The sequence below is a fragment of the Malaya genurostris genome, chromosome 3 (genome assembly GCF_030247185.1).
Source record: "Malaya genurostris strain Urasoe2022 chromosome 3, Malgen_1.1, whole genome shotgun sequence".
NCBI classification, from domain to species: Eukaryota; Metazoa; Arthropoda; class Insecta; order Diptera; family Culicidae; genus Malaya; species Malaya genurostris.
The window spans coordinates 48,859,793-48,876,181 of record NC_080572.1 but is presented as its reverse complement, the minus strand read 5'-3'; the positions used below and the strand labels follow the sequence as shown (position 1 = coordinate 48,876,181).

General features: G+C 38.1%; 1 protein-coding gene across 6 annotated transcripts in view; it reads left to right on the top strand.

Annotated features, from left to right (window-relative positions):
- Positions 1 to 9,554, top strand: part of LOC131437871 (calbindin-32) — a 182,655-nt gene extending 173,101 nt beyond the window's left edge. For all 6 annotated transcript variants that reach the window (XM_058607508.1, XM_058607504.1, XM_058607505.1 and 3 more), the window contains one exon: positions 6,835 to 9,554. In XM_058607508.1, coding sequence (XP_058463491.1) covers positions 6,835 to 6,978 — 144 coding nt within the window. In that variant the 3' untranslated portion in view covers positions 6,979 to 9,554. The remainder of the gene's footprint in view (positions 1 to 6,834) is intronic.
- Positions 9,555 to 16,389: the final 6,835 nt, after the last annotated feature.

Below are 16,389 nucleotides of genomic sequence, written 5' to 3'. Positions count from 1 at the left end.
TATGGCTTCTGGTTTCTTTCTTCTATTAGAGTTGAAAAAGTACTCGTCTTTTTTGCAGAGTCAGCGATTCTCGTAACGAGGCGATTGAAGCCGATTCAGTCAAGACCGACGTGAACATGAGCCCACATTGTAACTCCGTATTCAAGAAAAAACTGCGTACTTGTGAAATATAATGTTTCTTGAGACAACAATCCACAAGACTTGTGGTGAAGCGGTATTTTTTGAGAGGTGGAACTCCGATCCGTGAAGAATGGAAAGAATCTTCTAAATTTGTAGGTCATATTAGTTGAAGACCATACAAGCTAACTTTGGTTATACTGGTTTCGGTTTGTGGTTCAGGGAGTAGTGGTCTAAAATTCCAAAACGAAGCTCACATCGATTTCTCAGAGATGGTTTGAGGTTTGGGAACAGATAATAGTTCAAGGGAACAAAATCAGGCGAACAAAGTGGACGTTCCTCAATCGCTCCATTACTACAAGTCAATACTTGCGGTCTGTTTTGAAGTAGTACTCCAAAAGTATACCATAACAATCCCAGAAAACCGACATCAAGATCTATTCGACTAATTGAGTCTCCTTTGAGGCACTCATGCCATTTCGAAGCGCTCGTTTTGACTTCAGTCCATTGTCGGGTAATCATTCTGTTCTCTGGCGTATCATAATGGATCCAGCCAAACTTGTGTTCGAAATGTGCTTGCGTTTGTCTTTCTAGGGCTAAATAAGTATGTGAATATCTTTTTCACATGCTCGTGCACTTTCTCTTCCGGTCATCCAATACAATTTTATATGTTATTATTATTGTCGTTTTTTTCTATCCGGTTTGAATCGTCATTTTAAGTAATTTTGACACTGTCTGCGGAAACGGAGTTTCGATCTCGAAACTCTTGAAACCACTTGTCACGGTGTAATCTGCCCCATAATATTCTTCAAACTTTTTGTCGTGAATACGACTTACTTTACTATGGGGCGCCTTTTCAAAATTTACCCTCTAAGAGAGTAATAAGTTTTTGATCGTGATTATCTCCTGTTGTATCTAATGAATCAACATAATTCTTGCTACATGCCATCGGAAATATGATTACAATTTTATGATCAAATTTTCAGTTGTGTGACATAATCTCAAATAGTTCAAAAATAAACTTTTCTGAATTGTTTGGTATAAACGAGTATCAAAGAGGATAATTCATAAGGCACGTTTGCCTTTCTCGTATTTTGAAAGAATCGAAAATTTTCAACTTGAACGTGTATAGCAACAACATTGAAGTTTTTCAATAGTACACTATTGAAAAATCTATTTGATTTAACCCATGACAGCACCAGAAAATCAGAACGCAAGCTGTCTGCATCTATACAAGAGCTTCTATATAAAAGTTAAGTGGTTCATTTTTCCTACCAATTGAACCACTATGTACAAAGGAGTGGAATGTTATCTGAAGCAGAAAAAAGCGGAATACTTCACACACGATATTGCCGCCAACAAACCTATGAAGGTTGTACTTCGAGGTCTACCCGACATGATGGAAGCCGAACTAAAGCAGGCACTGTCGGAGGCTGGACTAAAGCCTATGATGGTGTTTAAAATGAAACGATATAATACGGACAAAAAGTTTAGAGATCAACTGTACCTGATTCTTCTGGAGAAGGGCTCCATCACCATGAGTCAACTGAAAACGATTAAATCGTTATTTCACATAATCATCGAATGGCAAAAGTATAAACCAGTACATCGGGATGTCACACAGTGCACGAACTGTTTGAACTACGGCCATGGAGCGAGGAATTGCCACATGAAAAGTCGGTGCGGGAAATGTGCCGAACCACACAATACCAACGATTGCCTACTAGATGACATCGCTGTAAAATGTGTCAACTGTGATGGCGACCATCCATCTACTAGCAAATCGTGTCCCAAACGTGATGAGTTCACAAAAATTTGACAACAGGCGTCCCGTAAACAATCAACGCGCAAGAATGTTCCACAGAAGGATTAAATTAATTTCCCACGGCTCCCACCGAAGAGGGATATTCCGAATTTGCCGCCACTTCCTCGCAGCAATCCAAAAGATTCAGCCGCTGGATCACAAAAAGAATCAACAACTGCTACTGAACAACTGATCGTCATTTTTGAAACAATGACAACAAAACTACGAAACTGCAGAACGCGGTTAGATCAAATCAACGCCTTAGGCAAATTCATCATCGAATATGAAATATAATGAGTTGGTTATAGTAAACTGGAATGCTTGCTCACTCAGGAGCAAAACTGCTGAGTTATCCGACTTTCTTCAAGAGAAGAATGCCGATATTGCTATTTTAACTGAAACTCATCTTAAAACTGAAATTTCTATTTTTATTTCCAATTACAGAATTCACAGGCTCGACAGGACAACTACCAGAGGAGGGGGAGTTGCCATTGCCGTTAAACGATCCATTCAGCACAGGCTTCTGTCAGCCTTTAAATTGCAACTCATAGAAGCCATCGGAATTGAGATTACAACGACGATGGGACCCATCATCATCATTGCAGCGTACTGCTCCAAACAAACAAATCTTCGAGATAGTACGTGTGCATCATTGAAGCGAGATCTGGCTATGCTCACTCGACGACAGAACAAATTCATCATTGCTGGGGACCTGAACGCACGGCATGAGCTGTGGGGAAACAAAAGACAGAATCGAAACGGATTCGTACTTGCCGAAGATTACGAAGCTGGACAATACAACATCCTCGTTCCGGATCAACCAACGCGACTTTCCAGATCGGGAGTTCATTCCATTTTGGATATATTTATCAGCAACATCGCCATAGACAGCTCTCCGGTTGTCTTCAACGAGCTCTCTTCTGACCACTTTCCAGTAATATTGACGTTAGGATCTTCACCAGAAACAGTGCCTATTCAACCTCGGAGGAACTATTATCGCACCAATTGGGTCCAATTTCAACAAATCGCCGACCAACATATTAATATCGATCTGCCACTTGATTCCCCGATGGAAATCGATGCAGCCCTATCTTCCTTCCAGCATTCAATCACAGTCGCTCGTGATAGGACGGTTCCAGTACAATATATGCCGAGTTCCTCTCTTCAAATCGACAGTGTCACCAAGAAACTCATCCGACTTCGAAATATCTACCGGAGGCAGTATCAACGAACTGGCATCCTAGATAGGAAGACTTTTTATAACAACTTAACTAGGATAATCCAGGAAAGGATATCTGAGCTTCGCAACAGGAACTTCCAGCAAAAGCTTCGAGAAATTCTCCCACATTCAAAGCCCTTCTGGTCCTTAACGAAGGTGCTTAAGAAAAAACCGATGCCTATTCCTCCTCTGATGTCACCCCAGGACGCAGCTGAAGGAATACCTTTAATCACACCAGTAGAGAAGGCAAATGCGCTAGGCCAGCAGTTTGTGTGTTCTCACAATTTAGGACTTAACATTGTTAGTCCACATGAAAGAGCCGTTGCTGATAGCGTAGCTGAGGTTGACCAATCAGACAGCTTGGTTCCGGAGGAAAGTAGAGTCACTGCGAATGAGCTGATGGCTATTGTGAAAAAATCCAAAAATATAAAGGCCCCCGGTTTCGACAACACATTCAACTTTGAGCTGAAACATTTGAGTATTCGCTCATTTGTCTTCTTAGCTAAAATTTTTAACAGGTGCTGGGAGCTTGGTTACTTCCCTTCAAAGTGGAAGTTAGCTAAAGTTATCCCAGTTTTGAAACCGGGGAAAGGTCCTTCCTTTTCCGAGAGCTATCGGGCCATCAGCTTACTCTCTGCCCTATCCAAGCTGTTTGAAAAGTCAATACAAAGGCGAATTCTTGCTTTCGCAGATAAACAGGATATATTTCTGGAAGAACAGTTTGGGTTCCGGAAAGGAAGATCCACAATCCACCAACTCACAAGGGTTAACAACGTCATCCAGCAAAACAAATCAGTGTCCAAAACGATTGCCATGGCAATATTGGATATTGAAAAGGCATTCGATAATGTGTGGCACGATGGCCTGGTGTTCAAACTGCATCGGTATAATTTTCCCATGTATTCATTAAAATTATCAAAAATTATCTTGCAAATAGAGCATTCCAGGTTTCTCTGAATAATGCACTTTCAGAAAGATTTACTATTCCTGCTGGTGTACCCCAGGGAAGTATCCTAGGTCCCATTCTATACAACATTTTTACATCAGACATCCCACCTTGTCCGGGTGGTGGTGTTCTGTCACAATTTGCTGATGATACTGCCATTCTTTATAAAGGTCGTGTCATTAATGCTCTGAAGAATAAACTACAGACAGGTCTGGACGCTTTAACGGAATATTTTACAAGCTGGAAAATTGTGATCAATGCAGCAAAAACTCAGGTCATCTTGTTTCCACATTCAAGATCTCCAAAACTTGTTCCATCAGACGAATGCCGAATACGATTCGGTGATGAGGTCATCCAATGGTCCGACGAAGTTATCTATCTAGGACTCACCTTTGACAGACATCTGATATTCAGGTCACATGTTGACAAAATCGTTCAAAAATGCAGCATACTCATTAGGTCTCTGTATCCGCTGATTTGTAGAACATCTAAACTGTGCCTGAAGAATCAGATGGCTGTCTATAAACAAATCATCTATCCCGCAATTGAATACGCAGTCCCTGTTTGGCGGGGCTGTGCACGAACACACAAACTTAGGCTTCAGCGCATTCAAAGTAAGATCTTAAAGATGATTCTAAATCTACCCCCTTGGACAAGGACTAGTGAAGTACATGAGATGGCCTCACTGGATATACTAGAACAAAAATTCGAACAATACTGCACGAAATTTGAAGAGAGGTGCTCAATCTCTGAAATACAAATAATTCAAAATTTGTACGTAATAGGTTAGGGATAGTTATAAGTAGGTAGATATTTTATAAATAATTAGAATAAATATTATGATTAAACATTAGTATGTAAAACAAGAGTAACTAAAACACCTAATATTAATAACGAATCGTATGAACAACAAAGATGAAAGGCCAAACGATCAAAACACTTGTACTGTAAAATATTGATGTAATACACAAAATAAGATTAATAAACAGATATTTATGCAAAAAAAAATTCCTACCATGTGCTGAACAACTGTTCCCGAAACAAGACACACGAGAGCAACATCGAGGACCTGTCGTCTCACTGTTTCCCGTTCTGCGAACAGGAAAAGGAATTTTAGCGAAGGGGCTGTCCGTACACCGCTTCCAGTAGCAGGTATAAAATGAAATGTGATGTGAGAAATAGCATCATTTAAGTTAAAGCAGCTACTCTGAACGTACTAGACACCGTCAGCACGATGGCACCGAAAACCGGTAGAAAGGCAGCCAAAAAGTCCAGCAAGGCCCATTCAAAGCACTATTCAGTGCTTTTCAGACAATTCAAAGCACTTTTCAGTGCTAAAGTTCATCATAAAGAACTAGTTGAATTTTGTCGCTTTCCTACCATTTTCTGAGCAACTGTTGCTGAAACAAGACACACACGAGAACCATCTCAGATCTAAATGCAGATCTTGTTGATTGTGACAATTCAAGGCACTTTTTAGTGCCCCAGATTATCATTAAGAGTTAATTAAACATTCAATATTTCTTACCAAAAGATTCATCAAGATGGAAGTAAAAATAATTTGCACCGTCACTAACACATTCAATTACGAACGCAATGCGAAAATGATGATGTTCAACACATCTTTATACCAGTATGAACTCGTGTGAAAATATGCCATGCGAAACAGGGTAGCCATATATACAGATTAATCTGTATTATTATTATTATTATTATTATTATTATTATTATTATTATTATTATTATTATTATTATTATTATTATTATTATTATTATTATTATTATTATTATTATAATTATTATTATTATTATTATTATTATTATTATTATTATTATTATTATTAAAATTACTCTTGCATACCGAAGATCGTCGATACATTTCAGACCTGGCCATTGCAATAGTCTTGTACTGAAATTTCGAGAAGGATAAGATATCTTCGAACTTCATAGCTTCAATAAAAATAAACTACAAATCTGTCGTACCTAGCCTCCTGTATAAGCAAATTAAAAAGAAATTGTTTCAAGTTTGGAATATATTGTTGTAGAATAGTTGCTGTTTAATGTAGCTAATCTGTACTTTATTGTAGGTGCATCGCTTCAAACTCTATTAGTGAAAAAGGGGAAAGCTTGCACAATCAATACAATATACAATCAATCAACTAACTGATATTCGAAAAAGTTATGGGAGCGTGCCAGTTTTTTCGTATTCACGACATCTAGTTATGTCTCTGACATAACCCACCCGCCTTTTTTGTTTTGGTTTCTGAATTCGGGAGGGGTCAGGGCCCATCGGGCACCCCTCGGGGTACTTTCACAGGGCAAATTTTGAAAAGGCGCCCCATAGTAAAATAAGACGTATTCACGTCAAACGGTTACGCAGCTGGTTTTATATTTTTTTTATTCACCCTATGGTGAAGAGTAAGCCATAATTAATGTTGAATATAAAGATAAATTTGCTGACAGGTTCCAGCGATTTAAATCACTTCAACATATGTAGTTAAACCTGTCAACACAAATAGTAATAATATTCACGCTAAACCATTTGGAATTGATTATTGATTAATTAATTGATCTTCAATTACTATCTGAATCTGATAATCGAGTTGAAACTGATACATGAACTCTAAAACAAAAGTTTCGCTTTTTGTATAAAACTGAAATATCAACACGATTTTAACACGTGAAAACTAATTCGAACACTAATCAATGTAAAACCTTTTTCTTTCTCCCATTTCTTTCCCTCTCTAGGACTATGATGCGCAGGACTTGAACGAATTCGAAGAAACAATTCTTCGAGGTGTTGGTTACGACAAGGATGGAAAAATCTCGCGCAAGGAACTGACGATGATTTTGCTGGCTTTGGCCAAGCAACCCCCAGAGGAGGATCAGTAATATGGGGGTGATACTTCTCTCGATTCGCATCAGCAGTCAGCGTCGTCGCATCGTCGAACATCCCGTTCCGGATCATTGTCATTCGCCGCGGCCTTGCATCCCATTGCCAAGCTGCGAATGATGATAGGTTTGGGTGGTTGTGACGCTGACGCTGATCCTAGCCATCAACAACATCATCAACCCAAAACACCACCACCACTAGTAGCAAACACTAGCTCGGAGCACCCTTCAGAGCGGCTTCTGCCAATAGTTGTTGTACACGATCGAGTTAGAGACTTTTACCGAAGGCTCACGCGACGAGATAAAAAACCTTAGGACTCGATGGGGCAACACTTTTTAAACACCAATTTCAGTGATGAATGGCAAGAAATCTGTTTTGCGGGGCTTCCGGACTAACTTTGAACAAGCTAACCGTTATGGACAGATTTTTAATAATTAACATAATTGAAAAAATTGGCGAACCGATCGAGAAGTTTTGTTTAGACAAATGAAAAAAAAGTAAAATGAAACGAACTGACAACATATGTTACCTTATCGAATAATAAATCGTAAAACCAACTGACAACGTCAACAGAATGCGAAGAAGAGTGAAGAAACACGTTTTCGGATATCGATGCATCCTAAAACGCGTACACGAAAGAAATGCACAATTTATTCCGTCTTAAGAATATTGTCTTTATTTAGTTAACGGCGTAAGCCTTAACGCTTTGCCTTGGATACAGGAGAAAATGAATGGTATTATTCTTGAAATACGGAAAAGAGTTAATCGAGAGCGAATTAATCGAGAAATGAATTCTTATGTAAACAAATCTATTACTAAAATTCCCTTTCTTAATCTAAAACATTTCTACAAATACAGAAACTATCACTGTTCTCTTGTTATTTAAAAAAAACGAGCAGTTTCTTACTTCTGTGGTTTTAGAGACTAACCAGTCTCCGGCTGAAAGTCTCTTAAATAAACTAACCACTTCAGACTTAGTGACCTGGAACCATACGTCTCTATTAGTGTCAGTACTGTGCTGACGCATGGTAGTTTTTATTTTGTGGAACCACCGCTGCGCTTGAACCTAAATTTATAACCAAGTAAACGGAAATTGCAAGCGTAATGGTTAATTTATCGTTTTTTTTTTTCACACGAACCGCAGAAGTAAGCAAACCTCTATATATTCTACCCTAGATAGGCTTTCTCAATTTGATATGCATTAGACTGTTTCAAATTATTCCACTTATTGTATGCATAAAACAAACAAAAAACTATATGCTGAATTATGAACTCTCAGGCCCAGCTAAAGCTTATAGAACACAAAATAGAGCAAACAGAATTCAACAAAACAATACAATTGGATTACCGATCTTAGTTGTTCAAATTTCGGTAGCTAATTTTTTTCAGTAAAAATAACGTTTCATCACAGCGGTACCTTAAGGCACTACTGACAACAAATGATTATTTGTACTGACATATCAGTAAAATGAAAATGTTCGTTAGTTCAAAACTTGTCAAAAGAAGTAAAAATTATCGAACGAAAGGGTTTTAAACCGTAATGGAACAAATCACAACTAAATAAACAGACACAATCTGGAAAATTTGATGATACCCTACGTGTAGGTTAGTGAAAAAGCTGACGAAGTTACTGTACTAACATATGAATGTGGCCTAAATGTTACTAACTGAAAAATATTTATGTTCAATCTGTATTCACATAAAAATAGAATTATTTATTGTGACTGGAATTTTTCGTTCAACCAAAGGAAAAATAATCCGTGCCAAACGCGAAAATCAACAATACATGTTCAATCTATCTCAATAATCCTTCACAACACCAACGTATCCGTAGAAAAGTCGTTGAATTTTAACTCGTTTAAATACTTTCTCAATCCCAACAAAACAAAACAAAGCTATCTTTGTGTCATACTTACTATTGTCAAGAGAAAAAAATAACGAATTAATGTATTGTTACGTGTTTTAACTATAACTATTCGAATTAAATAAATAGATGACAGAAATGTTTGGTACCAACCAATGCAATGGTGAGAAAGAAAAAATGATTTTAACTTCGATTAACTTTTGTTTATGTGCTCAATCTACTGAACTTGGTTTTGGACTATTTTGACGTTAGTTCCTTCGTTAATAATTGTTTCTCTAACTAGCCACTACTCGTGTGCTGAAAATCGGATATTCAAAGAAAGAGAAGAGTGTTGCTTGCAAAGCAAAATCAATCCGGCCAATTAGATAATGAGAGCAAAGCTTGCAAGAAGATTAGAAGAACTTAAGAAAAAAAAGTATAGCCTCCTTAACTATCCACTATCTATTACCATTATATAATTGTTGAATGATAAATATTGACGAACATATTGTAAGAATGCAAAGAAACAGAAACCATAACTGTTATTCTAATCAGTTCAACTATCATTGGAAGTTGTTAAAATTATATCACAGAGAAAGATTTATTTTCCTATCTGCTAAAATGACAGTGACTGTCTGCTACATACCTCGGTACAGCTCTTACTGTTGTAGATCCCTTTCCCAGAAGAAAAGAAACCAAATATATTTAATAAAGTATGTTTTCGACTTTTAACATTTTTTTCTTCTTCAACTGTATTGATTACAAATCCTTTCATACTTTTGGTAAAGTTGTATACAGATCAATAGAATCGGTTTGAATTGGTTGCACGAATGCGGGTCTAACTTGACAGCTCCCATACATCGAGAATATAAGTAAAAGTTTTGGTTCTCTGGTTCCACGATGGCGTCGTAAATAGAACAACATTTGGAAATAACGTATCAGTTGTTCGGCAATCTGCGGTTTAAATTTTTATATTTAAATAAGTAAAATAAATTTTGCTAGCATTTCTTGCCATTTATAAAATAATTACGATGAAAAGTTACTATGGTTTAGTTAAGTATAATTTTTCTCTTTTCATCAATAGGAGGTTTAAAAGTAGTTCATCACATTTCAATGAACAATGAAAGTGAAGTAAAGTTTTCTACTGAATCTGGAAGAATACCACTAATTTGCAAATCAAGACTTAATCTATGGTTCCCTTATTTTTATCCGAATCGTTAGAAGATCATCCAATGATAACGATTTCTCCTACAAATGGCTACTAATTCCTTGCGTTTTCATTGATATGAATAAATACGTTAGGTACTCTTCAGCCACACACCACATTTCACAAAACACTTCATTTCTAACTCTATCAATTACTATTAATAGTTATCTCTTTAAACCGAAAAGAAGACGTTGGGCAGAGTGAATTAAAAGATAGAAAGATTACAAAATACGCATGTTTGGAGATTTATGACGTGTGTTATTGATGAGTTTGTTGCTATGCAGCGCTGTTAGAAAAATTCGCAATATTTTGATTTCATTCAGGAGTTCTTGCGTGAGTCACAATATGAAAATTACGCTCCTTTTAAATATATTACTGGACGCATACACTGTGCCCGTAAATAACGTAATGAAGTACTGGTTTCTCTTGTGATCTTTTTGTTTCGTAGTTCATTGCACCTGTATTGTTTAGGTACACTAGCGCCGTCCTGAATTCAGTGGAACACATATGGAACAGGCTCATTTCTGTCAGGTTGTGTATAGGTTGGTACTGACTGAGCTACTGGCGTACGCATCTTTAGGTACACAGGACCCGACATAAAATTCATTTCTTTGTCAACAATATTTCTCACCGGGTTTTTCGTACCGTAGCGAAAAAATAACAAAGATGTGTGTACAAGACACAACCGGTTGCGATGACATTAAAAATGCAGCAATTGGAACATTAAAGAAATCATATTAATGGTAGGGGTCACGCTTCCAAAATCTAAAATGTTTCTAAAATTTCTTATACTTTCGTCGTGTGTCTTATTGTTAGTGTAATTATTGTTATATAATTTTTTACTTTTTTATTTATGACTTCTGGAGCCATAGTACTCAAGGAAGAGCAAGAATGTGAAGAATAAAGTGCGGAAAAATGAGACGTGACAAAGGTCATTTAGGGTGACCATGGAAGCGAGCCACAAATGGCAACCAAGAAACCACCTACCCTCCCACTCCACCTTCCGCTATTTTGTCAAGCTCTTGATGTAAACAAACCATGAAACACATTTTTTCTACGCGTATGGGTTGATATGTTGCGTAGAATTGCTACTGCAATTTGGTGACATAATCACTCATCGTATTGATATATGTTTACGATAAACTATCATCTCTGAAGAATGATTTGTGCAAAACTTTTTCGGACCTTCATTAGAAGGTTTCTTCTTAGAATGTTATTATTTTTCACTCACCTCAAGATTTTAACTGCTGTTTATAGCTCTGTGACATAAGTAAGCTTTATGAAACACTTTTGCGTTGTTCTTCACCGGTGAACTTATCCTCTGATCTAAACATTTTTTTATAAAACCTTTGAACATTTCTGGTTTTGAAAATTTTACAAAAATCCACGATAAAAAGTTTGCCGGCCTACTTTAGTATTGGTAATACCACCCTTTTATATTGGCAGTGATGCCATACATAATTAGAGAAAAAAAACCTTGCAATGCACAAAAATGGCATTATTTTCAAATAGTCGCACATTGATTTAGTTAAAATTGCGGATCAAAACTACTTTCGTACGCCACCATCTATAATATCTATATTTAAAAAAAAAAACAATAACATTTCCCTTATTTTCATTTCAAACATTGCTTCCCCTCCAAGTTATCCGCAACCCTGTTGTCTTATTTACCGTCGCTATCGAATGCAAAAAATAAACAAACAGTTCAAGTATTGCAATCTTTTCAAAATGCCCCGTCCATCTAATAAGAGGAAAACAGCGCTTACTCGCGAAAATAAATAGAAAAATAGATGGAATACGTTGATAGAGTGTGTTTTGGGTGATGAGTATGTGCGGGACTCATCAGTTCAAACAGTGGAAGAACTGCCAGAAGTGCCCGTTCAAAACAATACCACGGAATTTAGAAACTGTACTGGATCCAAATATTTGGTATCAATAGGTAAAGTTTTTAAGATATTTTCGTCAATATATGAAATTATATCTTTAAATTTGCATGATAAATCTTTTTAGAGCAAATAGTCGATTTGTCATCAAGCCCTCTCGTCAAGTGTCACTTGACTGTTCTCTGGGTGAGGTTGCTTTCCTATCCGAAAACGATGATGGTGTCGACAAAATGGAAAATGTAGAATTTCTTGGTTTGTATTTTTTGAATATGGGAGCTTCATATGTAACATGTCAGAGGAAGGTTGCTGTTTAAAAAAATATTGTAACAGCTTCCTTTTTACTATGTAATGTAAGAAAAATGCGAAGAACCAAGCGAAGGCAAACAGTAAACCATCTTCTTTGGCACAATTATTATATTCTTTTGGTCGCATGATTGCAATTTGTTAACTCCAGAATGAGCATGAAGATGAGATAAGTCTACTCTGTTCTGCTAGGTGATTTGAATAGTTTCAATGTTTACATTTTGTTCTTGCACCTGTATTCCTTTCAGCACACAAATATTGTTATTTCATTCCTCTCTACTCACAAATACTATTACTATATGAAAAAGTATTGTTTCACCAATACTTTTACATTTATTTTCATTGGCTTCTGTCCACGGTCACCTTAAGTAAGCAGAAGGCTTCTCGTATCTAAACTTTTACCTTCTACCAGAGGAGTCGAACTTAGGCATCTTAGCGATACGAGTCATCCGAGTCTCTGATATATCAGAAAGTAAAGGCAAAGGTCGTTTGCCATTTACTATCCGAACCGGCTTCGGATAGTAAAAATTGTTATATAATTTCATGCTTCATAAGGGCACAATTTTCAATTATGCTTAGTGAAAAGCGCAACATAAGGATATCAATTTCCCCATTTTTCGTTAAGTTTGAGTTTGTTTACTATTGTTGAGCGCAAAAAGTATTTCAAAATTATCGTTGTTAAACTCTCGTTTCGGAACCGAGAACCCGTGAATCGTTATTGGAAGACTCTTCGGAACAATCCTAGCGTGAAATACCACCTGGTTGTGTTGTATCTAGCCAGAAATCCCAGTGTCATTTTTGATAAAGTGCCTGGTTATTTGTTTTCGTTTACGCGCCAAGCAACTTCATTGTTATCATCTGTATCTGGCTTCGTTAAGTTCTTACTGTCTCGCTATCTACCATCCGTGTATCACGAAGCAGTGGAGACAACAAGATGGATAAAAAACAATGCGGCGAATGTAAACTCGATGTGAACGACATCGAACCGATGCGCTGCGGCTTCTGTGATGCCTACTTGCACATCAGCCAAAACTGTTGTGGCATAAACACTAGAGGTTTGCGAGATGCCTTTACCCAAGGTAAGCTTATTCTCTTGTGTACCGCTTGCAGAGAAGAGTTAAATGGTCGAAGCATTCGCACCTATATTACTGAGACTCAACAAGCACCAACCGTGTCGCCGGACTCGCATAGCGATTTAGTCCAATTGCCTGCGCAAGTCCAGCAGCTTTCAGAAGCCGTAATTGCATTAAATAAAAAAATTGACGGTATGTCGTCTGCTCAGCCTAGATGGCCAACGCTAAACTCAGCAACACCAAGGGGTGCAAAGCGTCGCCGAACAGAAGGAAATAATACCGTTCAAGCTCCTACCGATTGTGGTACCAATCAGATCGATTTAAGCGATCTGTCGGTACGTAATGTTGCAAAAAATGCCGATAGGTTTTGGCTTTACCTCTCTGGCCTCAATCCATTGATCACGGACGACGACGTACGGAAAATTATTTCTCGCTGCTTGGATGTAACAGAACCAATGGATCTAGTTCGGCTTGTGCCAAAAGGGCAGGATGTTACCGGCTTTTCGTTTATATCATTTAAAATTGGATTGGAGCCTGGCTTAAAAACTAAAGCATTGGACCCATCATCTTGGCCCGTCGGAATCTTGTTCCGGGAATTCGTGCATCTGCCAAAAAACTTAGATCGCCGTGTACTTCCCACCAGTTCGGAGAGTTATTAAATAAATCTATTTCCGTGCGCTGTACTGTGGACGGTGGAAACCTTCGGGTTTCCACCAGAGGCGAGTATTTTCCAACTGATTTTTCTTTCACTACACTAAATGATCCCGCGTTGCAGCATGAGGAACAAGACGAGGCACAAATATGGGTGTACTACCAAAATGTTCGTGGCTTGAGGACAAAAATCGACGAAATTTTCTTGACAACAGCTGATTGTAATTTTGACATAATCATTTTAACTGAGACTGGACTCGACGACCGTATCAACTCCCAGCAGCTGTTTGGGAACTCCTTCAACATCTTCCGCTGCGATCGCAGCTCAGCAAATAGTGAGAAATCAACATTTGGTGGCGTATTAATTGCCATCTCACAAAAATATGCCAGCTCTATCATCGAAACGCGGAATGGACACTCTATTGAACAAGTGTGTGCTAGCGCTACCGTACGTGGAATAAAATTGTTTCTATGCGGTATATACATTCCTCCTGATAAAAGCAAAAACGTCGATTTGATAGATGCACACGTTTCAACTGTTTCTGAGCTGTGCAGTAAAGGTTCTGCTAATGATATTATTTTAGTGTGCGGCGATTTCAACCAGCCCCGGATTGTATGGAATCAACGGCATGAGGAAGAACATTTCATCTGTTCCTCTTTGCTACCCGCTGCAAGTACGGCACTGATCGATGGAATGGATTATTTGAATCTTTGTCTAGCGAATCAACAAAGAAACCATCTCGGGCGAGTACTCGATCTAATTTTTTGCTCTTCAGAGCGTCAATTAGTCGTTGAGCGTAGTGTTGCTCCTCTGTTACCCGTCGACCCGCATCATCCGCCTCTAGTTGTTTCGGTGCCAGTTGACTGTGTGAACAATTCACGGCAATCGGAGCCTATTCATGAATCGAGGATGTTAAATTATCGTAAAACTAATTTTACTGCTTTACTAGAACATTTGCGGAATGTTGATTGGACATATTTACAAGGGATCGATAATGTTAATGAAATGGCAAGCGTTTTCTGCGATGCATTACTTCAATGGTTTAGCTCAAATTTACCATTCGTTAAACGGCCCATCAATCCTCCTTGGTCCACAGTAAGGTTGCGTGAATTAAAACGGGTTCGCAATGTTTGGCAGCGTAAACATCGTCGATGGCATAGCTCTGGAACACTACGAATGTTCAAAAGTTCTAGTGAAAACTATCGTAGGTTGAATGCGGGGTTATACAAAGCCTACGTTATGCGGGTACAAACTGATCTTCGCCGGAATCCCAAAAATTTTTGGAATTTTGTGAATTCTAAACGTAAATCTTCATCAGTTCCTTCATCTGTTTGTTACGATGGTGTTGTATCCAAATCAACATTGGAGTCTTGCGACTTGTTTGCAAAGTTCTTTGCTTCGGTATTTGCTGGAAATACTGCCTCTGATATCGAAGCGAAGGTTGCAGCGTTGGATGTTCCTGAGAACTTAGTGCACATCGACACTTTCGATATTACTCCTGATATGGTTGTTGCAGCGGCAAAGAAATTGAAACGTTCATTCTCGATCGGGCCTGATGGTATACCAGCAGCAGTCTACAGCAACTGTGCAACTGTTTTAGCCGTTCCTCTCTGCTTGATATTCAACAGATCATTTGAGGAAGGAATCTTCCCGACAATTTGGAAGCAGTCTTATATGTTTCCCGTGTACAAAACCGGTGATCGTAATAATGTAAAGAATTACCGTGGTATAACGAATTTGTCTGCTGCATCAAAACTCTTCGAAATAATAGTGAGCAATGAGTTGTTCTCTCGTACAAAACATTACATCTCAGTTGATCAACACGGCTTTATGCCCGGGCGTTCGGTCAGTACTAATCTTCTGGATTTTACCTCGACCTGTATTTCACGTTTGGAGGAAAAAGTACAAATTGATGCCGTATATACTGATCTAAAAGCGGCATTCGATCGAATTGATCACCGTATTCTTTTGTGTAAGTTATCGCGTCTGGGCGCAACACAAAAGTTCATTGACTGGCTTTGCTCTTACTTAAGTGGTAGAGTCTTACGAGTCAAGCTTGATTCCTGTATGTCATCCTCGTTCTCGAACATATCTGGTGTACCTCAAGGCAGCAACTTGGGTCCACTTCTGTTCTCGCTGTTTTTTAATGACGCTATTTTGCTGCTCGATAGTGGCTGCAAATTAGTTTACGCCGACGATTTGAAACTTTACCTTGAGGTACGCTCTATTGACGACTGCGTGCGTCTTCAAAAGCTTCTGGATGAATTTGTTACCTGGTGTCGAAGGAACTGGCTTATAGTCAGCATAGCAAAATGTCAGGTCATAACATACCACCGAATTTTGAATCCATTACTTTTTGACTATAAAATTGACGGACAAACGCTTCAAAGAGTTGATCGTGTTAATGACCTTGGTGTTTTGTTGGATTCCAAACTAACTTTTAATTTAC